The 23,090-nt window shown below is 39.5% G+C and overlaps 1 protein-coding gene across 4 annotated transcripts in view; it reads right to left on the bottom strand.

Moving 5' to 3' along the window:
• Window positions 1-23,090, bottom strand: part of pan2 (poly(A) specific ribonuclease subunit PAN2) — a 140,720-nt gene that overhangs the window by 70,645 nt on the left and 46,985 nt on the right. For all 4 annotated transcript variants that reach the window (XR_015755792.1, XM_087985657.1, XM_087985656.1 and 1 more), the window contains 7 exons: window positions 20,914-21,020; window positions 14,821-14,919; window positions 11,462-11,535; window positions 8,690-8,831; window positions 5,511-5,648; window positions 2,916-2,975; window positions 1,741-1,831 (listed from right to left, as the gene is read on the bottom strand). Coding sequence is in view for 3 of the 4 variants with exons in the window: in XM_087985657.1 (XP_087841783.1) it covers window positions 1,741-1,831; window positions 2,916-2,975; window positions 5,511-5,648; window positions 8,690-8,831; window positions 11,462-11,535; window positions 14,821-14,919; window positions 20,914-21,020 (711 nt within the window). In the remaining variant the exon portion in view is untranslated. The remainder of the gene's footprint in view (window positions 1-1,740; window positions 1,832-2,915; window positions 2,976-5,510; window positions 5,649-8,689; window positions 8,832-11,461; window positions 11,536-14,820; window positions 14,920-20,913; window positions 21,021-23,090) is intronic.

Below are 23,090 nucleotides of genomic sequence, written 5' to 3'. Positions count from 1 at the left end.
TGATGGTTGATGGGAAATGTTCATCTATACCACAAGGATCTGGTTTGGGGCCACTGCTGTTTGTCATTTTTATAGATGACCTAGATGAGGGCATAGAAGAATGGGTTAGTAAATTTGCGGATGACACTAAAGTCAGTGGAGTTGTGGACAGCCTGTAAGGATGCTGCAGGTTTCAGAGGGACATAGGTAAGTTGCAAAGCTGGGCTGAGAGGTGGCAAATGGAGTTTAATGCAGAGAAGTGTGAGGTGATTCACTTTGGAAGGCGTACTAGAATGCAGAGTACTGGGCTAATGGTAAGATTCTTGGTAGTGTGGATGAGCAGAGAGATCTCGGTGCTCATGTGCATACATCCCTGAAAGTTGCCACCCAGGTCGATAGAGTTGTTAAGGCGGCATATGATGTGTTGGCTTTTATTGGTAGAGGAATTGAGTTTCGGAGCCATGAGGTCATGCTGCAGTTGTACAAAACTCTGGTGCGGCAGCACTTGGAGTATTGCGTACAGTTCTGGTCACCGCATTATAGAAAGGACATGGAAACATTGGAAAGGGTGCAGAGGAGATTTACCAGGATGTTACCTGATATGAAGGGAGGGTCTTATAGGACTGCTTTCGTTCGAGAGAAGCAGGTTAAGGGGTGACTTAATAGAGACATACAAAATGAGCAGAGAATTAGATAGGGTGGACAGCAAGAGGCTTTTTCCTCTGATGGTGATGGCTAGCAAGAGGGGATATAGCTTTAAATTGAGGGGTGATAGATGTCAGCGGTAGGTTCTTTACTCAGAAAGTAGTAAGGGCATGGAATGCCCTGCCTGCAACAGTAGTAGATTCGCCAATGTTAAGGGCACTTAAATGGTCATTGGATAAATACATGGATGATATGGAATAGTGTAGGTTAGATGGGCTTCAGATTAGCTTCACAGGTTGACAATATCGATGGCCGAAAGGCCACTACTGCATTGTAATGTTCTAAATATACTGTCGCAAAACAGAGCAAAAGCTGCTACTTGTAGAATTTAGAAGAATGAGAGGTGATCTCATGAAAATAGATAGGAATGGGGCTTGACACGTTAAGTGCTGAGAGGATATTTCCCCTTGTCAAAAAGTTTAGGACCAGAGTGCATTGTCAGAGGATAAAGGGGTGTCAATTTAAAATTGAGATGAGGAAGAATTTCTTTGCAGCAGACATTACCCACAGCTGTTGGTGGTCTTTAAAACGGATGAAAAATACATATTAAGCATTGCAACTTAAATTTAAAAACTAAGTTGGTCATGGAACCTTAATTTAGGGCATGTGCTATGAAATTTCTGTTTCTTGCTCACCCCCAGCTAATCAATTCCCTATCAGCTTTCTCTCCATCTTCCCAAAAAGGACAGAGCGAGGAGAGCTGAAGCTATTTGTAGCTAACCCCATTTACTACTCCAGTGGACGTCAGCAAATTTATCAGAGACTGGTCATCAAATCTGGCATATTTCTATAAAGCATCTTTGTCTGAGATAGCTATCAAACAGGATGACCCACATGTTCTTGCCTTATTTGCTAATACATAGTTCTCAAACAATCAGATAACTGCACCATATAAAACAATACAGAAATCATGCAATAGTGAGTTGGGAGTGTGGGGCAGAGAAAAAGAGAGGGAGCAGCTGAGGGAAGGGACAGTAGATTTGGGCTTCTTCTAGATCAAGCTATGCTTCTCCAGTCAACAATTTATGATTCAATAATTCAATAAATGTTACCTACTTGTTAAATCATACTTGGAATTCAAATTTCGTCTAGCGTAATACAGAATACAGGGGATCTTCCAACTCAAATCAAACTGCACAGCCTCACACTGCAAAAAAAAAAGTCAACTCTCAAGTAAACTGCAATCTCAACAATATTCCAAGAATTCTCACTGGTCACCCATTCAAAATAATTTGTTTCTTTCAATTCCCATGTGGCATATGTTGATACTCTGGTCTAAGTGGTTAGTCAGGTGTGCTATTCAGCAGACTTCTTGCCAACATTACTCTGTCAGCTTCTGCAAGGTGATGTGTAACAATGATCCTTCATGTCCGAGAAGCTGTTAGCCTTCATTTTGGATCTTACTCCTTATCCTTCCCACTTCCGATTAGCTCACTAACAATGAAACCTTATTATACATTGAATCAGAGAACAAAGTTGCATTACCTCAGTATGGCAAAGTCACTCAGATGCTGATGTACTGTACCGTACTGTACTTGGCTGTTCACTTTGTTATAGTTGAGGCTGATAAACATAAATACATTTTTGTTCTGAGGAAATGTACTTTTTGCCCTCCACCAACTTACTCTACATCACCTGAAATTCTGCAAGTGGTCTTTTCTCTGCATGATGAAGTTCATAGCTGAACTCTCAGTTCCCTGGAGCAACAGCAATCGGAACCTTAGCACCACAGTGGGTCACTCATGACTGCAGTGTACTTAATAGTACTATTGACATAACCACTTTACTTCGACTAGAGTGTGTGTGTCTGTATGTGTGTATGCCTTTACATAAGAAATCTTTTATCATGATAAGTTATGTACAGATAGTCCCCAGATTGTGAACGGTTTCTGTTCTTGAATCCATTTGCAAGTCAATTTGTACACAAGTTGGAACACAATGTAGAACAATATAAAATTGGCATTCAGAAGTACAGAAAATGTTTACATGCTGAATCTTTAAAAATAATATTAATACACCCATGACACAAAAACAGAAATTGCAGTTAATACTCCGTGTATTGGTTCATGTTTGGAAGTCGAGGTCCCGCTGTCTACTTGGGGGTAAAAAAAAATCACAAAAGGTATATGAATTAAAAAATAGAAGGAAACAGAATTCTTTCATTTTCCTTCCCCCTCAACATGGTTTCAAAGTAACGTAATTGAAAAGATAAAGTCACTATCATTTATTACCTTGTCAATTGGTTCAATGAGAAAGTCATTAAACAGATACCACTGTTTATGAGTGACGCCCTAAAACACAAAGAAATTGCATGAGATATACACAATAAATCCTGCCTTAAGGTAGCAGTTTTCAGACATTGCTGCACTGGGGAAATAGCCATTTCCATTTGTAATACAAATAGCCATAGCCATTTGTAAATAGCCATTTCCAAGGACCCCCGTTATAAATCCAAAGGACAGTGCCAGTTACTCAAATAAAAACAATATAATTACTTCAGAGAATGTTGTGGTTCTGTTTGCCAAGCTGTGAATTTGTGTTGCAGATGTTTCGTCCCCTGTCTAGGGGACATCCTCAGTGCTTGGGAGCCTCCTGTGAAGCGCTGCTGTGTTGTTTCCTCCGGGATTTAGTGGTTTGTCTCTGCCGCTTTCGGTTGTCAGTTCCAGCTGTCCGTTGCAGTGGCCGGTATATTGGGTCCAGGTCGATGTGTTTGTTGATAGAATCTGTGCATGAGTGCCATGCCTCTAGGAATTCCCTGGCTGTTCTCTGTTTGGCTTGTCCTATAATAGTAGCATTGTCCCAGTCGAACTCATGCTTGTCATCTGCGTGTGTGGCTACCCGTTTTTGGCGAATACATTGTAGAGGTGTTCTTCTTCCTCTTTTTGCAGTTCTGCACGCACCTGATCATCAACTCCACACTCACAGGAATCAGATTCACTGGAGAGGAAGAAAAGGACAACCAACTCCCATTCCTAGATGTGATGGTACAGAGAACACCGAACGGAGAATTCACCACAAAAGTATACAGGAAAGCCACACACACAGACCAAGTCCTGAACTACGAAAGCAACCACCCAAACACACACAAAAGAAGTTGCATCAAGACACTGTTCAAAAGGGCCACAACACACTGCAGTACACCAGAACTGCAAAAAGAAGAAGAACACCTCTACAATGTATTCGCCAAAAACGGGTACCCCTGCAATTTCATCAACAGATGCCTAAGGGAAAGACAACGGAATGAGGACATGCCACAACCCAAAGGACTAGCCACGTTACCATACATCAAGAACATTTCTGAACTGACAGCCAGATTACTATGACCACTAGGACTCATAACAGAACACAAACCAACAGCCACTCTCAGACAACAACTCACCAGGACAAAGGACCCGATACCCAGCATGAGCAAAACCAATGTAGTGTACAAAATCCCATGCAAGGACTGCACAAAACACTACATAGGACAAACAGGAAGACAGCTAACAATCCGTATCCGTGAACACCAACTAGCCACAAAACGACACGACCAGCTATCCTTAATAGCCACACACGCAGACGACAAGCAACAGGAGTTCGACTGGGACAACACTACTATTATAGGACAAGCCAAACAGAGAACAGCCAGAGAATTCCTAGAGGCATGGCACTCATGCACAGATTCTATCAACAAACACATCAACCTGGACCCAATATACTGGCCACTGCAGCGGACAGCTGGAACTGACAACCGAAAGCGGCAGAGACAAACCACTATAAATACCGGAGGAAACAACACAGAAGCGCTTCACAGGAGGCTCCCAAGCACTGAGGATGTCCCCTAGACAGGGGATGAAACGTATGCAACACAAATTCCCAGCTCAGCGAACAGAACCACAACAACAAGCACCCGAGCTACAAATCTTCTCACAAACTTTGAATACTTCAGGAGAATATTATTATGAATATTGCTGGTAAGTTGCATTTATCTGCTTTGATGGAAACTGGAGTCCAAGGAGGAAAAAAGGAATCTAAAGTGGTGGTGATTCAGAGAGAAAACCTTGACAACTACCAACATATGACTTCTAAAAATGAAAAAAAGAGTCTGTCATATTTTACAACTGGCAATTGCCATTAGGCAAATTGGCATCTCCGCTTATTGAAATTTCACATCATAAAATTGCACTTCCATTGGTCAGAGTTTTGGAAGGACTGTGGAAAGAATTTTAACATGGATATAACAAGGTCAACTGACAATCTGCCGGTATTTCATTTCTTAACATTGTATAAATCTAGCTTTTCCCCTCTAATAAAACATAATGCTGCAGTTGAGACAACAGCTTTATTTACAGCAGACTAAGCCACTCCCAGTACCGCTGCAAAAAACATCAGGCAGTGAAAATAACTGGCAGAAAAGGAAGGCAATCTTACTGATTTTTTTTCAAATAGTCATCATAAATTTAGATACTGATCCATAAAAATGAAACTGACTACATTTTTTGGTAGTTGTAAGTTTAAGGCAGGACTGGGGCTGGGGTGATCACAAGTGTTTGGAACACGTTTCCTTGCAATTTCCTTCAGCATAATTTGAAGTACAAACTATACCAAATACTTCATTAATATATGAATTATAAAAGTATATTTTCAATTATATTAATGGCAATCCATGATTATCAACTGTTCATTAAAAGATTTATTTTGAAAAGGGAAGCAGATGGAATTTTGCTGATGAGATGTACTATAAATCGGTCAATAAATAACTTTTTTGCTTCTGATAATACCACTGATACACTAAAATATGACAGTTTCAAGACCTGTTAATTTAGGAATTAGATCCATACTTATACCTCCTTTCGTTGATGATACGTTTCGCCAACCTTGATATGGGCTACAAGATTTCCACCAGTCCGAGGGTCTAAAATGTGGGCCACTGTTACCACCAGATCATATAGGTAGGTGCTCTCCTCATCTTCTGAAGGGTTCAACTACATATAAGGACCAAAGTAAATAATAAGCCACCTCAGGGTGCTCACTGACTTATACATATCAAACAGGTTATAATTTGAGAATTTTAAAGAAATACAAACAATGAAAGCTGCTTTTTGATGCCAATTACTTCAAAATAGATTTATGTCATTTACATAAAACTGCACTGTTTCAGTATAAAGTTGGAAATGTGCAATGTCTAACACAGCTTTAAAAGTAATGCCCCAGATCTCTTCCAGGTCTTCCTTCCCACAGAACACTCAAAATGAATTATTCAACATTGCCCTGTGGTTTCGTTCTCTAATTTACACAGAGCGCTTCAGTTTGCAGAAACGTAGATCTGAACGACAAATCAAATATATCTATACTATTCGGCTAGTCCGGCTATTCTTTCACAAGAGGATTTTAACAATTTAAAAATAGCATGAAAATTTGGAAATCAGACTTACAGAACATTATAATTAAAAGTCTTAATTTCCTGTGTCTTTATTACAAATAATGTTTAAGGTGTCCAGAGACTAAACACATGGTACTTCTAACCCCTTTAAGGAACTCTGAGACAGAATACAGGAAAACATATTTCCAAACCAGATGCAACAAGTAGCAGTAAATAAAATTAATGGAAAACATTTCTGAAACCTGTTACAACTAAACTGAAGCTTGGCTATATTAGATTTTACAAGCTATGATAGAGAAAGCAACATAGGTCCAGAACAGGGAACTTCAATCCTCCAGCATATTACAAGGGCCGCCCACGTTATGTTCACACTGATACCAGGTTTCTGCCAGTTAGACTTGAAGTGAGTTGTGTAAATGGCAATGCATCCTCGAGTAGCTATAACAAGTATAGTACTGTATTTATCCAGCCAATACCGATGAATGTGTGACTATGCAAAATGAGTTAGTTACATAACCACAAAGGAATACTAACAGTTTCACTCTTCCAACTTCACCATCAAGATATTAAGTTAGGTAGCATTGTAGACAGTATAGATGATTACATAAAATTGCAAAGGAATATTGATAGACTAGGCAAATGGGCAAAACTGTGGCACATGGAATTCAGTGTATGTAAATTTGAGGTTATCCACTGTGGACTGAAAAAGGATAGCTCAAGGTTCTTTCTGGATGGTATGAAGTTAAATACAGTGATGTCCAAAGAGACTTGGAATTCAGGTGCACAGACCTTTAAAATATCAAGAACAGGCGCAGAAAATAATCAGGGCAGCAAATGAAATACTGGGCTTTATATCTTGAGGGCTGGAGTATAAGGATGCAAAAGTTATGTTGCAGCTATACAAAACCGTGGTTGGACCCCGCTTGGAATACTGAGAGCAGATCTGGGCACCACACCTTAGGAAGGATATATTGGCCTTGGAGGCAGTACAATGTAGGTTTACAAAATTGATACCTGAATTTCATGGGTTAAGTTAATGGAAAGTAAATACAAATAAAGCCAGTTTTCTATGGAATTTAGATGGTTAAGGGGTGATCTAATTGAAGTCTTCAGGATATTAACAGTAAAAGACAGGGTAGATAAAGATAAACTATTTGCATTTGTTGGGGATTCTAGAACTAGGGTGCAATATCCAAACGTTAGGGCCAGACCATTCAGGAAAGAACTTCGGAAGCACTTTTAGACACAAAGAATGGTAGAAGTTTGGAAGTTTCTTCCACAAATTGCAGTTGATGCGAGATCAGTTGTTAGTTTTAAATCTGAGACAGATAAACTTTTCTTAAGCAAAGATATTAAGGGATATGGCCCAAAAGCAGGTATATGGAGTTAGGCCACAGATCAGCCACGATCTCACTGAATGGCAGAAGAGATTCAAGGGGCTAAATGGCCTATTCCTGTCCATATGTACAGTATTATAAAAACTAGAAGAAAACATTCTGCAGACATATCTATAATTAAGAAAAAAAAAATCACCAGGTATGAACTGCAAATGTAACTGTCCGAGAAGATTTATGTTTAAACAATCTTACTCCATTTTGTGGTTCTCAAATATTCATGTTTTTCCCCATGTTTTGGAAAAGATACTAACTGCCTCCCCTTCAGAAAAACATGTGCACATAATTTACCATGTGATGAAAGGTGCAAGTTTCATGATATGAATATCATTTTTCAAGTTTTGCTTTCAAAACAGGTGCTGGTAAGCATTGGCTACTTCTGTGAAAGCTCTTTTTAGAGAAAAAGTTCAGAGATAAGGTTACAGTGTCCACCAGGAACAAAGGCTAAATCCAGCATTTTTGTCAGAAAGAGGACAACAACTAACATCCATGATGTTAATGAAAGATGTTTATACTGTTTGGGTTTATGACAAGGAAGGATGTAAGGCCATTAGCTTTGTTTTCAGTTCAGAAGAAATTAAAATGAGCAAACTTTAATTCAGTTCAAAAGCAAGATTTTCAGTTTAATTCAGGAGACATTTGATGAGTTTAAAAAATGTTCAGGGCAACTCAGGCAACAAAATCATGTCAGCAGGAAGGTTTAGTTTGTGAAATTTCTAAATGAGGAAAGTTTGCAGGTCATTAGAACGAAGTAAGTTTAGGCTCTCAGATTTGTGAAAAGTTTCTGACAGCAAATTTGGAAATGACTCAGTAAATTGTCCTCAGTCTAAAGCAAAGAAAATATCAAGAATCAGTTAAGTAGAATTTTAAAGTGTTGAACCAGGAGGAGTAAATCATCTGGACTCTCAAGATTCTACAATAGACAGCATCAGGAACAAAAGCTGAACTGTTGTTTTGCTGTGTGTTTTGAAATCATTCTCTTTCATATATCATATATATGCTAAAAGAAAATCTGCAGCCTTGTATGAATATGTCTCAGTGGCTAACCACCATGTTAAATAACTAAATAAAGAAGAAAATGAAGATATGATATATTGAACTGACTTGCCTAGTAGTATGAACAGCTGGGATCATAATTTCCACTTCTAAACTCAAGCTACTCTGTAAGTAGCAATTAAACCACATACAGGAGCTCATCTTCATTTAAGGTTTGAAAATAAAGAATCACAAGTTAGAAATAGTTACATACACCTTCATTTTCAGTCCAGTTTGTGACTTCCAGCTCTTTTGTTTTAGTGAGCTTCATCTTGATAGAACATGGGATCCATATATTTTTCAGTTCCTCAATTGATGTATAGAAGCTCAGTCCTTCTGCATTACAAAGTGCTTCCCTGGAAAAAAAATGTCTTGGTTTGCAAATGGAACGTCATATCACCATTTGTTAAGTTAGGTGGAAACTGGGCAGTTTTTATGTTTTAGGATATTTTAGAAAACCCCTTGAAATTAAATTTTAAAAATTCAAAAAGATGAATCATCCCAGATAACGAGGGATATAGCACTAAATACATGGATTGAGACAAAGTCTTTTATCAGTTTTGCAAATGATATAAATACCATAAAGATACAGCACTTATGGGTTATTTTAGTTAAAACATAGTTATGTGTGGTTTCAGATAGAATAACAGTTGGAAAAGTAACAACCTTTCTTTCCTTTTGAGAAAGATGGCCTACTTGGTAAACAGAAAGTGATACAACTTTGTATGGGACTGTAAATGAAATTGGCATTGTTTTTCCTCTAAACTTCACTTTGATGTAGGATGTTCATGGATTTCCTGTTTTTTCTCCCCAAGAGATGGTGGCTGGCCTTGTTCAGAAGGTGCATAGGTCTCAGTTCTGTACAGAATTGCTGGCTGGTTTTACTCCAAAGGAACTGTGCTCTTTGGAGCAAACTGACAACCAGAACATCGAACAATAATTTGCTGTTGCAGCTGATCTCCAGACAATTAAAACCAATCACACACAGCTGCATTATCAGAGTAGCAGAAGGTGGAAGTGATCTTCAACAAGATTTAGTGCTGAGATCACAGATGTTCACAGTTTGCATTAACAATTTGAACTTTGGAATTAAAAATCCAATTTCCAAATTTGAGGTGACACCAGATTGATAGCAGAATAATCAACATTGAGGACGGCAACAAATTACAGGAGAATGGTAAGAATGTCGAACTCACTCCAACAGGGAGTGGTTGAAGAGAATAGTACTGATGCATTTAAGGTCAAGATAGTCAAGCATATGAGGGAGAAGGGAATAGACGATTACACTGTAGATTCAGATGAGAAAAGATTGAAGAACACTCAGTTGGAATTGAAACACTGGTAGGGACTCGCTGGGCAGAATAACTTGTTTCTGTGCCATAAATCCTATGTAAACAATGCTCCACGTTCTTCAAACATGACTCACTGGAACTTTTGATGGCAATACCACTACCTTTTTATTAAAAGTTTCTTAACTTCGACTGAAACTTCTGAAAGCCTGAGAGTTCAGTTTTCAACCAAATACATTTTTAAGATCTAACAAGCTCTATCATAAGACAGATTTTGGGAACAGCAAAACAATTAGTGACAGGCTGGTAAGGGACCAAAGGGGAGGTAATATTTGTCAGTTAGTCCTTTGAGGAGTTAACAGCAATGGGTCAGGTCACTCAACCAGTAATCCAGAAGTGTGGACTAGTGTTCCAGACACAAGTTGAGATCCCATACCACAGCAGCTCAGGAACTTAAATTAAATAAACCTGGAATAAAAAGCTATTAGAATATTGTTGACCAGGAAACTACCAGATAATTATAAAAACCCATCCAGTTCACTTATGTTCTTTAGAGAAGGAAGCTCACTGTGTTTACCCAGTCTGGTCTGTATCTGGTCTCTACATCCCATCAGATCCTTCACACACCACCACATGCTGCCCTTGAAGCAAATGTGGTACAGAAGAGTGTGTTTATCACCTCCTTCAGATACATGCCTTTGCAAAGGAGGTCTGGAAGGAGATGTAGTATTTTTTCAAGGCTTGAGCAGTTCAAGAGTGCAGGACTATATGCTCTATGGGCTATTCCCAGGTGGGGACACAGTGACAAACATCAACTATTGATGGAGGATCACTACCTCGGTTGAACATGTTCTTTGGTCTGCCCAAGGCTCACCATTTTTCCAATGCAAAGAATGTTGAGTGTGCAGACTGGCACGTTTCAAGATCCAGGATTGTGCTGAGAGATGCACTAAAGCTTGGGGGTAACTGTCAAAAGACACAGTGTGAAAAGACCATATCGCAGGCTATTCAGTCAGTCGACTGAGGAGCCAATACCTTTGTTGAACCTTTCAAGCTGTATGCTTGACACTGAACGTGTACAGTAAATACCATAACTAATGCAATAGTATGGAGGGATCTCAGAGTAAAAGAAAACACTATGGAGAAAGAAAAACGAACATTATTGCATTGTGAGGTCCAATTTGAAATGTACTTTTTAAATATATTTTTGAAAAAAGAAATTAGGTTCAAAACCCATAGCAATGTAGTTTCTACTCAACTGTATTCAAGACAGCAGCTCACCACCACTTTCTCAAGGATAATTAGAGATAGACAATACAGGTCATTCTGCCATAGTGCGCATTTCATTAATGCAAATTCGCTGTAACGCAATTGACGAGTTGGGGACACTGTTTCCAAAGCACAAGTTTTTTTAAGTGTGTTGGCTGTAACATGATTACATCGCCAACATTTTAAATGCAGTTTCTAAAGCATCATTTTTCTGTAATGTGAGGTTGAAGAAGAATGCAACTGTCGTGTTATAGAAGAACTACCTGCAAATATTGGTCTCACTGGTGACACACCACATCCCATGAATGAACAAAAAAGGTGAGCACAGGTACAGTTTTCCTAATATTACTGAAGAGAAGAATTTGAACTGAGCCACAAACAAGTTCATCAAATCATGCTGGAAGAAAATGGATAAGAAAATAACCTACCATTCTGTTGGGTTATTTTCTTTCATTTTCATTGCTTCCAAATCTTCCTTTCTCATCTTGTTGTGTAATTCATACTGTCACAAAACAAAGCAGGATCACTAACACTTTAGGCAAAGAACTGTACGCAAACTGACCCATCATCAATATTTTCCTCTCCTGAAATGTTGACACGTGCGGAGTACTGTATTTAATAGGCCATTATTCATATGCCCCTATAGTTAGCATGTTACTTAGGCATGGAAAGCATCTTAACCAAACCCTACGCTGTTTGTACTCAACAGCCACCTACCGACACGCTTGAAGGACATTCCAGTAGGGTTCAATCCCATTCTTACCTGATAGCCATTCACACGTAGTTTAGCTTAGTGATCCAGAATGGGACCTTAGTTAATGGTATCTGTGAGCTAGGGTAGCAGAGATAAAATTTAGTACCCCTACTGCTACCTGGCTAGGACAAATTAATTTAGTACCTACCAGATCAAATCTAAAACCTTCCTGATCTATACAATGCAGCTCAGGTTCATTGCTAAAGGTAAGATATATTGGACTAGGAATGGTTATGGTATAGAATCGATAGAATGACATTAGTGCTCAAAGGGTTAAATAATGAGAGCAAGTTACTTCATCTGACCTTATAATTACTTGCTACACCGATTGCGTCTCTACCTCTGAGCAAGGAGGACTGGGTTTAAGTCCTACCTGCTCAGAGGTATGTCATAACATCTCTGAACAGGCTGATTAAAATACATCCATAATTAGAGTATAGAAGGTTGAGCAATGATCTAATAAAGACATTTAAAATCAAGAGATTTGATACAATAAGTACTCCCAGATAAATTATTTCCGCTGAAGAGCTATACGGTACTCAAAATGTTAACTGTTTCTCTCTCCACAGATGCTGCCAGACCTGCTGAGCTTCTCTAGCATTGCCATGTTTGTTTCAGATTTATAACATCTGCAGTATTTTGCTTTTATATAAATTATTTCCTTTCCTGAAGTAACCTAGAACAAGGGGGACATTATCTTCAAATACAGCCAGGCTGTTTAGCCACGAAATAAAGAAGAATTTTATTGCACAAAAGATAGCAAAAATACATAGCTTGCTTCCCAAGATGCTGGATACTGGGACCGTTGAAATAATATAGCATATACAGCACAGAAACAGGCCATTCAACACAACCAGTCTATGCCATTACTTTTGCTACACTTAAGCTTCCTTAAATCTTTCATCATCTAAATCTACCATGGTAACTATCTGTTCCTAGGTGGCTCATATGCTTGCCTAGGTTCCCCTTAAATGCACTCCCAATGGTAGTAAATTCCTCATTCTTACTACACTCATGGTGAAGACATTTCCACTGATTTCACTGTTGGATCTCTTACATTTTGCACCAATAGGTATAGATTAGCCATGATCTAACTGAATGGATCAAGGGGTTTTAGAGGTTATATTGTCTATGACTATTCCTATTTAACAAGTTATAAGATAATGTGTGTTCAGGGTGGGTCCTCTTGGTGGTGCAGTTGTAGTTGCCTGCCCTTGGACCAGGAGGCCCAGTTTCAACTCCTACCTGCTCCAGAGGTGTGTAATAACATCCCTGAACAGGCTGATTAGAAAAACTGGGTTAAATTTTTTAAAATAAGTTATGTTCAGGGAAGACACTTGTATTGCAGTGGCAATGTCCCTACCTCTGAGCTAGGAGGCCTGGTTTCAAGTCCCACCTGTTCCAGAGATGCGTGATACATATCTAAATCAGTTGGTTACAAAAAGTGAGGTCTTGTGCTGCAGTGGTAGTGTCCTTGCTTCTGGGCCCAGATTCAAGTTCCACCTTCTTTATAGGTCAGAGTCATAGAGATGTACAACAAAGAAACAGACCCTTCGGTCCATGCCGACCAGATATCCCAACCTAATCTAGTCCCACCTGCCAGCACCCAGCCCGTTTCCCTCCTTGTAATAACTCATTTAAACATGTTGATAAAAACAATCTAAGATATGTTCAGAAGGCCCAGGTTCAAGTACGACCTGCCCCAGAGGAATGCTATTACATTGCTGAACAGATTGATCAGAAAATATCCAATATATATCCAGGTTGGGCTGTGTTCCATAATAGTCGTGCCCCTACCTCTGAGCTGGAAGTCCCAGGTTCAAGTCCCAACTGCTCCAGTGATGGGTAGTAACATCTGTGAACAGGCTGTTCAAAAAATATCTAAGGTATGTCTACGACAGAGTTCTTGTGATGCCGTGGTGGTGTCTCTAAGCCAAAAGGTTTGGGATCATGTCCGACGTGCTCCAAAGGCATGTCATAGCATCTCTGAACAGGTTGTTTATAAAATATGTAAAATATCTCCAGTCCTTATAACATCAAAAGATAACTACATAATTTATTCTGATAATACAAGGTCTATATGCCAGGAACAGGTATTATATATGTGAATGATCACGACTGAAACGAACCTAGCACCTCACAGAATTATCATTCTTGGATTCAGGATAGCAGCAACACACTGTTTAAGGTATACTGTCGCAAGTTAGACCTATAAAACACAAAGCTAATGGATGATGTCAATAAAAATTTAGGATGGGATGTGGGGAAAAAGTAACAGCCAAAGTAAAATTTCAGCAACTAAATTGATAAATAATGCATTGCTTTGGGCCAGTCATCAATATGGCGTAAGTATTAAAAGAAATTCCCTCGCTTTTCAACGAGAGCATGCAATATTGATTAGTTTTATTGATTTATTGCCCTTTTGGATGGAAATGTCAAAAAGATTACTTTATTTTGCTCAGCTTTCCTTTGCCTTCCCTTGACACAGACATTCAGTATACTGCTTTGAATCTGGCGAGTCGGAGATTCAACACAGTAGCCTAGAAATGAGCCATTCTTCTTTTCTTCCTTTTCTTGTGGAAGAGTGCTGGCCTTTGTTCAGAAATTTACCATAGCATCACATTTCATTCTAACAGGAAAGCTGCTAGAATGTCACTAGCCATTGAAGAGGTGCTCCAAACTTGCCAGTAGTGACATTCTCTTCAATCAGAGATGACAATGTTGGAGTCATGCCCTTTCCTCATCACCAAAGTCTGCACAACTTAAGTACTACATTACAATCGTGACTACACTTCACTAAGTATTTCATTAGTTGTAAAACACTTTGGACACCATAAAGCAAGGTACTATATAAATGCAGAATATTATTTTTGTATTACTTTTTCAATTTTTGTTTTGTTAAATTTCAGAAACTCCTTAAAAGAGAGAACACAATATCCTAATCTGAAAAAGTAGGAAGTAAACACAAAGATTTTAGGACAGGTTTAAAGTATGATATTTTGAAGTGACAACAATTAATTCCTCTTTACACACCTCAGCTTGGCATTTCCAGAATTCAGCTTCCTTTCTGCTGTTCACTTCACAGTTAATAACAAGAACATCAGGTAAGCATCGAATATTCCTGGTTTGAACCTGGAACAATATACAATATCCAATCAACATAAACTTTCATTCAGTTCTGATGAAAGGTCAACCAGCTAAACGTAAACTCGGATATTCTCTCCACAGGTGCTGCCAGAACTGCTGAATAATTTCAGAATTTTCTGTTTGTATTTCTGGAAATGCAATAGGTTGACTTGTAACAATGCACAATACTTTTTGCGATAATGCCACAAATGTATACAATAGTTTTGACTTGGTTGAAAGACCCCAGAAACATCCCAAGCATCTGACCATACACTATAGCCCGTTACTTCAGAGCATTGCTAGCAATTAAGACATTGCTTATTTTTATAAATTTTTGGAACCAATTGTTATTTTCTGTAGATAGGCTACAATGTTCCTGCTATATTTAAATATAAAATGTTTAAAAAGTGGATGTCTTGACAAGTTGTAAACTGAAGTAATTAATCAAGCAATGTGGACTTTCAAGAGTTAGAGAATCTTTATTCCCTCTCAAAGCTGAATGTACATAGCTTTGTTTTAATTCCTATAATAGGAATCCAATTTAAATGCACCAAAATCTTTCCATTAGCTATATTATCAAGAAGTCCACATTTCTTGTACTTGGAATTCAACCCAAATGACACATTTTCACGAGCTGCACTGCAAGCAGTGGAACAGGCAAATCAGTTCAACGTTTTACACAAAAGGATGACACCTCTGACAACAGAACACATCGGAGGAGAAAGTGAGGACTGCAGATGCTGGAGACCAGAGTTGAAAAATGTGGTGCTGGAAAAACACAGCAGGCCAGGCAGCATCCGAGGAGCAGGAGAATCGACATTTCGGGCATAAGCCCTTCTTCAGGAAAGGCTTATGCCCGAAACGTCGATTCTCCTGCTCCTCGGATGCTGCCTGGCCTGCTGTGTTTTTCCACAGAACATATCCACAAAAGTAAACTTGAAGTAAAAACAGAAATTTCTGGACAGCAGGTCTGGCAGCATCCATGGGAAAAAAAAGTGCAGTTAACATTTTGCACCCACTGACTCTTTGTCAGAACTGTTAGCAAGTAGGGAAAGGTGGTATTGATGCTGAAGCCGAAGTTATGGTGGCAGGGACGGAAGAGGCGAGCAGATAGGTGGAGTGGAACCCAGGGAAAGAGAGATAGATATGAAAGGAGTAGGTAAAGAAGGAGATTATGGATAGCAGGCCAGGACAGACAATAAAGCTGAATAAGTGATAATAAGAGAAAGTGAGTGAGCTCTGCTGAATACAATCATATAATATGATAACGGGCCTAGGAGTACACAAGGAGGGTGACTTGTAGCACAGTGACATAATCTCATAACAGAACCAGGTATTGGGTGGGTAAAATCATAGGAAGATAGATTCAGGCTCTGAAGCCATTGAACTTGATGTTGAGACCTAGAGGCTGCAAGATCCCCAAACGGAAAATGAGATGTTGTTCTTTGAGCTTGCACTGAGGCTCCCTGTAATACTGCAGCAAGCCTGTAACATAGATACTAACCAGGGAACGTGGTGGGCAACTGGAAACTCAGGGTCATTTGTGTGGAAAAATGTAGGTGTTCTGCAAAGCGGTAACCCAGTCTGCGTCTCGTTTCCCCAATGTAGAGAGACTACACTGTGAACAGAGAATACAGAGCTGGAAATGTGTTGCTGGAAAAGCGCAGCAGGTCAGGCAGCATCCAGGGAACAGGAGAATCGACGTTTCGGGCATAAGCCCTTCTTCAGGAATCATGTCCGAAACATCGATTCTCCTGTTCCCTGGATGCTGCCTGACTTGCTGCGCTTTTCCAGCAACACATTTCCAGCTCTGATCTCCAGCATCTGCAGACCTCACTTTCTCAACAGAGAATACAGTAAACTAGATTGAATATGAAGTACAGGCAAATCCTGGAAGGTATGTGTGGGACCAAGGAGAGGGGAGGTAAATGGGCAACTATTACACCTTTGTGATTGCATGGGAAGGTACTGTGGGGTGGGTGAGTGAGGAGATGTTGGGAACAGGGAGGAGTGAATCAGATTGTCCCAAAGGGAACAGTCCGTGTGAAAAGCTGATGAAGGAAGGAAAGGGAATGTGTGTCCGGTCATGGCATCTCATTAAAGGAGACAGAAATGAAGCTTACAATCCTTTGGACGAGAAGGCTGGTGGGGTAGTAAGCGAGGACCAGGGGATCCTATCACTATTGTGGGAGGGAAGGGAAGGGGTGAGAGCAGAAGTGTGGGAGATGTGTAGACCTGTCAACCAAAGTAGCAAGGAATCCTCAGTTAATGAAAAAGGTGGACATTTCTGAGGATCCCTGTGGAAAATGGCATCGTCAGAACAGATGCAATAGAGATGAAGAAATTGGGAGAACGGGATAGAGTTCTTAGAGGAAGCAGGGCGTGAGGATGTCTAGTCCAGATAACTTGGTGGCCAACCCAACCCCAGAAATGGAAACAGAGATGTCAAGGAAGGGAAGGGAGCAGTCGGAGATGGACTAGGTGAAGGTGAGAGCAGGATGGAAATTGGAAGTGAAATTGATAAATTTTTCCATTTAGGAATGAGAAAGGGAAGCGGTACCTGATGATGTCATTAGTGTACCAGGAAGAGCTGGGAGGAGGGACCAGAGTAGGACTGAAACAAACAATGTTCCACGTACCTCACAACACAGACAGGCATTACTGGGGTCCATGCAGGTACAAATGTCCACAGCTTTGACATGAAGAAAATGAGAGGAGTTAAAGAAGAGTCCCAAAGTGAGGATGAGCTCAGCCAGGCAGAGAAGAGTGGTGGTAGATGGGGATGATTCAGGCCTTCTTCCCAGGAAGAAGTGGACAGCCCTTAGACCATCTGAGGGGGTAGAGGGATTACACATCCATTGTGATGATACTAGGAGAAAGTGAAGGCTGCAGATGCCGGAGATCAGAGTCAAAAGGCGTGGTGCTGGAAAAGCACAGCCCGTCAAGCAGCATCTAAGGAGGAGAGTTGATATTTCGAGTTAATGCTCTTCACATTCCTGATGAAAGAACTTAGGCTTGAAACGTCGACTTTCCTGCTCCTTGGTTGCTGCCTGACCGGCTGTGCTTTTCCAGCACCACACTTTTTGACATTGTGATGATAAAGCTCCTTTAAGGTTGTGCTGTACTTGGATTTTTTTCAAAAGTGTTTTACGACACAGCTTCCGGTTTGTCTGGCTTGACCTACTTGAAGAAGCTTTTAAGTATTAAAAAAAAACTTGTACAATATAGGGGTGTGGCCAGTTCTCCCAGCTCAGTGTTTCTCTGGTTTGATTCAGTTCTGGATTTTAGCAGTCTGACCGTTCAGAGCAAGCAGTCAGTTTTGAGGCTGCTGGTCAAAGAAACAGCTACATGGAAGAAGGTGTTCCATGCTGAATCTCTCTGCTATCTCTCAGTGTGTGACACCGCTCCTGTAAGACCCTGTGTTTGATTTTACCTTTTGTGCCAAGGGGTGTTTATGGGCATTGTTGCAGGTATTAGGAACAGCATCATTAAGTTGGGATAGTCTGTTTAGTTTTTGGATAGGTCAAGTTATTTTATATTCTGTTCTCTTTTGTTCACGCTTTATTCAGTAATCTTGTAAATAAATTCTGTTTTGTTTAAAAGTAAGTGGTAGGGCCAGTTGCAGCCCTCCTGGAATATCCACATTACACCTGCTTAAAACAACTAGCAAAATTAGGGTCCAGGCTACTTTGTTGAAATGTTTTGAGGGGGCCTGGCCTGGTCCATAACACCATGCTGAAGAGGAGGTGACTGCTGCCCGCAAACTGGAAATTTTGAAATTGACGGAAAGTGTCAGAAGAATCACAGATGTAACTGGAGAGGGTCTAGATAAGGGGAGAAGAAAAAAAAAGAGTCAAGGTAAAAGAAATAAACTGTGGGGCAGGAACAACGGGTGTGCCCAGGCAATCCTGCCTGTGGATTGTGGGAGAAGGTAGAAGCCGGCTGTATGGGCTTGGAGGAATATGAGCTGGGAGGCTGTCATGGGGAGATCCCAGATGAGATTAGGTTGGTGATAGTTGTGGAGATAGTGGTCTAATGCTCAATGGTGGGATTATGGTCCAGGGGAAGATAGGAGGAGAACGCCTATGTTCTGTCCGCAAAAATGAGCCTGAACTTCCAGTTGCCTGCAACTTTGACACACCACAAACGTTCCCAGGCAAACATTTCTGTTGCAGGCCTGCTGCAGTGTTCCAGAAAGTGTCAGTGTCAGCTTGGAGAACAAAATCTCATTTTATGCTAGAGGACCCTGCAGCTTTTAGGACTCAAGTGGAGAGAGTCATTCTATCCTCGCATAATTTTTACCTACCTCATAGCCAGTCCTGTTATGACCTGGGCTGCAGTCACCCACTCATTACTGTAATAATGTGCCGAGCAGTATGATAGGTTGCATTCAGTACAGCTCATCCCTTTTCTCTTAGCTCTTATTATCACTTCATCAGCTTTTCTTCTGCCCTGGCCTGCTATCCATAATCTGCTTGTTCACCTACCTTTCATATCTCTCTTTTTCTGAGCTCCATCTCCATCTACCACCTTTTCCAAGCTGCTAACAGTTTTAAGAGTCACTGGAAGCAAAATGTTAACTCTGCTTTTCTCCCCCACAGATGTTGCCTGACCTGCTGAGTTGTTCCAGCAATTTCTGATTTTGTTTCAGATCTCCAGCAATTGCTGTTGTTTGTTTTACTAAACTTAAGTGTCAGCTAAGATAGGTGGCATATGATCCATGAGGTTAGATTGCTGTTTTTAGCTTTGTGTTTTTTTAAAATATTGACTTAAAAATTGAACTTTTATAAGTCTGATGGTGAGTGAGCTATACCAAGATTCTTGTGACAGGACATCAGCACAATACATCATAAAAGTTCTAGAGGGAAAATGCTCACTCAGTAGTTAACTGAAAATGTAACCTTGTATTGTCAACTCACCAAAAGTAAAAGTTATAGAAGTTAAAGACTGTATCATAATGCATGCTTCACAGGACAATTTGTTGCAGGAAAGTTTTGAATATTTCCACAGTCATGAGTTGCAAGCACAATAACCAATTACTGCAGACTCTATGCAAGAAATGCTACAGCATTGCGTGGAAATATATTTTAAAAAATCATTTTTATATAGTGAGCATTTAGGATCTGGAACACATTGTATGAGAGTGTGGTGAAGGCAGATTCAATTGAGGTAACCAAGAGAAAAATGGTCCAACATATAATGAGTCATGTATAGAAGGAGGCAATTTTGTCTGCTGTGTCTGAGCTGGCCCTCGAAAGAAGAAATTCACCAAGTGCTACTACCTTGTATTTTCCCCATAGCCCTGGAAATCTTTCCTCAATTTGGGCTTCACTGAAATATGAAATCAAGTATCTGGATTTAGATGCCAAACTGCTTACCATTACACCATGGAACACATGGCTGTAAAGGAAGGACATTCAGGGATACAGGAAGGCAACAGGAGATAGACACAAGGTGACTTGCTTCGGAAGATTAGTACAGACAGAACAGGCCAAATGGCTTTCTTTTGTGGTGTAACCATTCTATGATTTTATATACAATATTATTTCATTATGCAAACACAGTACAGTTAATATATTCTAAACGTAACTGGACAAACCCCTCAAAGTTTCTTTGATGTTTTTAAACCATGGCCTGTTCCGGTTCATCAAGTTACTCTCTTCCAATTTGATCCAGTATTCCTTTCACATCATACATTACATCAGGTCATGGTATAATTTTCATTTACTACGCAGCTCCTGATGAATAAACCAAGACTTCACGAGCTGCAAATTTCCCTCAGTCCAAATGTTGTACACTAGAAGTTAAATGCTTTCAGACGCAGTCCAGATGCACACTTTCTCATTAGTTTTCTTTCAATCAACTACACACCATAAAACTTCCCTTCATACACATTTGAATACAATGAAATAATTTGTTCACAACACCTACTTGCCTTGCTACTTTTAACTCCCCTCTATTTAGCTTCCTATTAAAAGAATTAAATACAAATATACTAACCGTAGGTTGGTATTTCTCACAGTTTTCACACCAGGCCTGGGTGTTCTGTTCAAGACAAATACTTCTCTTCAGCACTTCAGCAAACTCATACTGTCGAATACTTTTGTCTAAAGTCAAAAACGCATTTTATGGATATATTCAGTAAAAGATTGAGGTCAATCGATTTGTAATTTTTCAAACAGCTCTGAATTAACAGTACAGACAAAGCAGATATTTCTCCTCTCACAATATCAACTCCTGCTCGTTGTAAATTTTGCTTTTTTTGTTTACAACAGATAATTTTCTGTTTCCATCTTGTTCAAAATCTTATTTCTGATATTTGAATTTTTAGGAAGTGGGAAAACATAGGAATAACTTCTGTTTCAAACGGAGTGATTCGATTGGTGCTTTTTAAACTGATCATTGGTAGGTTCTTCCAACTAGTCCTTCAATATTGGTTATGATCCCAAGCTGATGTTATTACCAGACAAGTCAGACCCCAGACAAGAACCTGGCTTGATAAATCATATTTTGATTTGTTTTAGCATTAACAAAAAGAGGTCTCTCACTGAAACATAAACATGCAATGCTGCAAATCATGTTTCAACAACAAAAAAAATTGATTAACAAAAGATAAAATAGAATAAACCAAACCATCTACTTATAATACAAAATCAATGCTGTTTTAAACACATAATAAAAGTATAATTGCAAAACATTCCTTTTATAATTTGAAAAGAAAAAAAAAACAGCTTTTGTATAGTACCCAAAATTTACCTCTGGTTCAGTACCCAAAGTACCACTAGTACAATACTCACACCAGAATCCCTGTATCTAGCACCTTGGTGGAAAGTACTATATGCCTGAGCTTATAGGATTTTATCACAACCTTTCTGGTCTGGGACTAGCACTTACTCATCACTGTAATGTAACTAGCTCACTATATATTCTTCTCTCTTCAGGAGCACTAATCTACACAGTCTAGTCCAAGGATTTGACAGGACTGCTCAAAATTCAAAAGTGAAACCAAAAGTCTCTCTCTAAGCTATGGGCACCACATTACTCCTTTTTTTAAGAAAAAGTTCCAGCTGTTTCTAAAAAACTGCACGGTCATTTTATCTAGCTCGTTGTATCACAAAACATTGTAAAGTAAACAAAACAAAATCCATTAGTGGTGCATATAAACCCATTCACTCTAAAAGGAGACAGTGAGGACTGCAGATGCTGGAGGTCAGAGTTGAAGAGTGTGGTGCTGGAAAAGCACAGCCGGTCAGGCAGCATCCGAGGAGCAGGAGAAGTTGGCATTTTGAAATGAAGAGCTTATGCTCGAAACATAGACTCTCCTGCTCCTCAGATGCTGCCTGATCAGCTGCGCTTTTCCAGCACCACACTCTTCGACCTCATTCACACTTAAGGCAGACCTCAAAAACTGTTTAAAAGAAATCACCATAACTACAGATGTACAAGTTAATTACTAACTCAAAACCAAACTCAAACTTATGCTCTCGCCCTTCATAATTTCTCCAACAGTTTTCTAGCTACTATCCTTGCCTCTGATTTAGATGTTCTGCAGTTCTTTGATTCTAATTTAATGCAAGTTTAATCAAAAAATAAAAACAACAAGTATTATAAAAAGATAGTGACTAATAGGAAATTTCCACCATATTATTAGGAACTCTCCCATAACGTGGACATGAGAAGACAATCTTCAGGTGGAGAGATAATTGGATCAGGAAGCACAGGTGTAATTTAGCTCTCATCCTAAAATAATCCATTATTATTTCTATATAATACTTTGATTTCTCATTCTATGTAGTTTAATGGCAAAGCATGTGGCAATTTGGAAATGCGACAGTCTGTTGGTACTTTGGATTTTCTCCATAGTACAAGCTGAAAAGCTTGGAGACTCTGAACTGAGGCACTAAAATGTGGTCACGGGTAGGAAGGTGTAATCGCTGTATGTTAAGCTTTTATGCAGAGCTTTCATTATAAATATAGGCACATGCATTTATAAATATGACAAGATGACAGGCGTGCAAACAAGACTTTTCAAAATATTACAGATAGTAAGTAATTTTGAGACAGCCACACTTCAGGGTTTACCAGATTATCTGTAAAATTTGTATCACCCTTGAACAAAGTACAAAGAATAATACAAGTACTTTACTGTTAATACATTTTGACTTTAAAGAGACCCT

Source organism: Chiloscyllium plagiosum, unplaced genomic scaffold (assembly GCF_037043375.1).
Source record: "Chiloscyllium plagiosum isolate Xiang-an unplaced genomic scaffold, Cpla_swu_hap1 HiC_scaffold_53X, whole genome shotgun sequence".
Taxonomy (NCBI): Eukaryota; Metazoa; Chordata; class Chondrichthyes; order Orectolobiformes; family Hemiscylliidae; genus Chiloscyllium; species Chiloscyllium plagiosum.
This window is presented reverse-complemented; position numbering and strand designations above follow the sequence as displayed.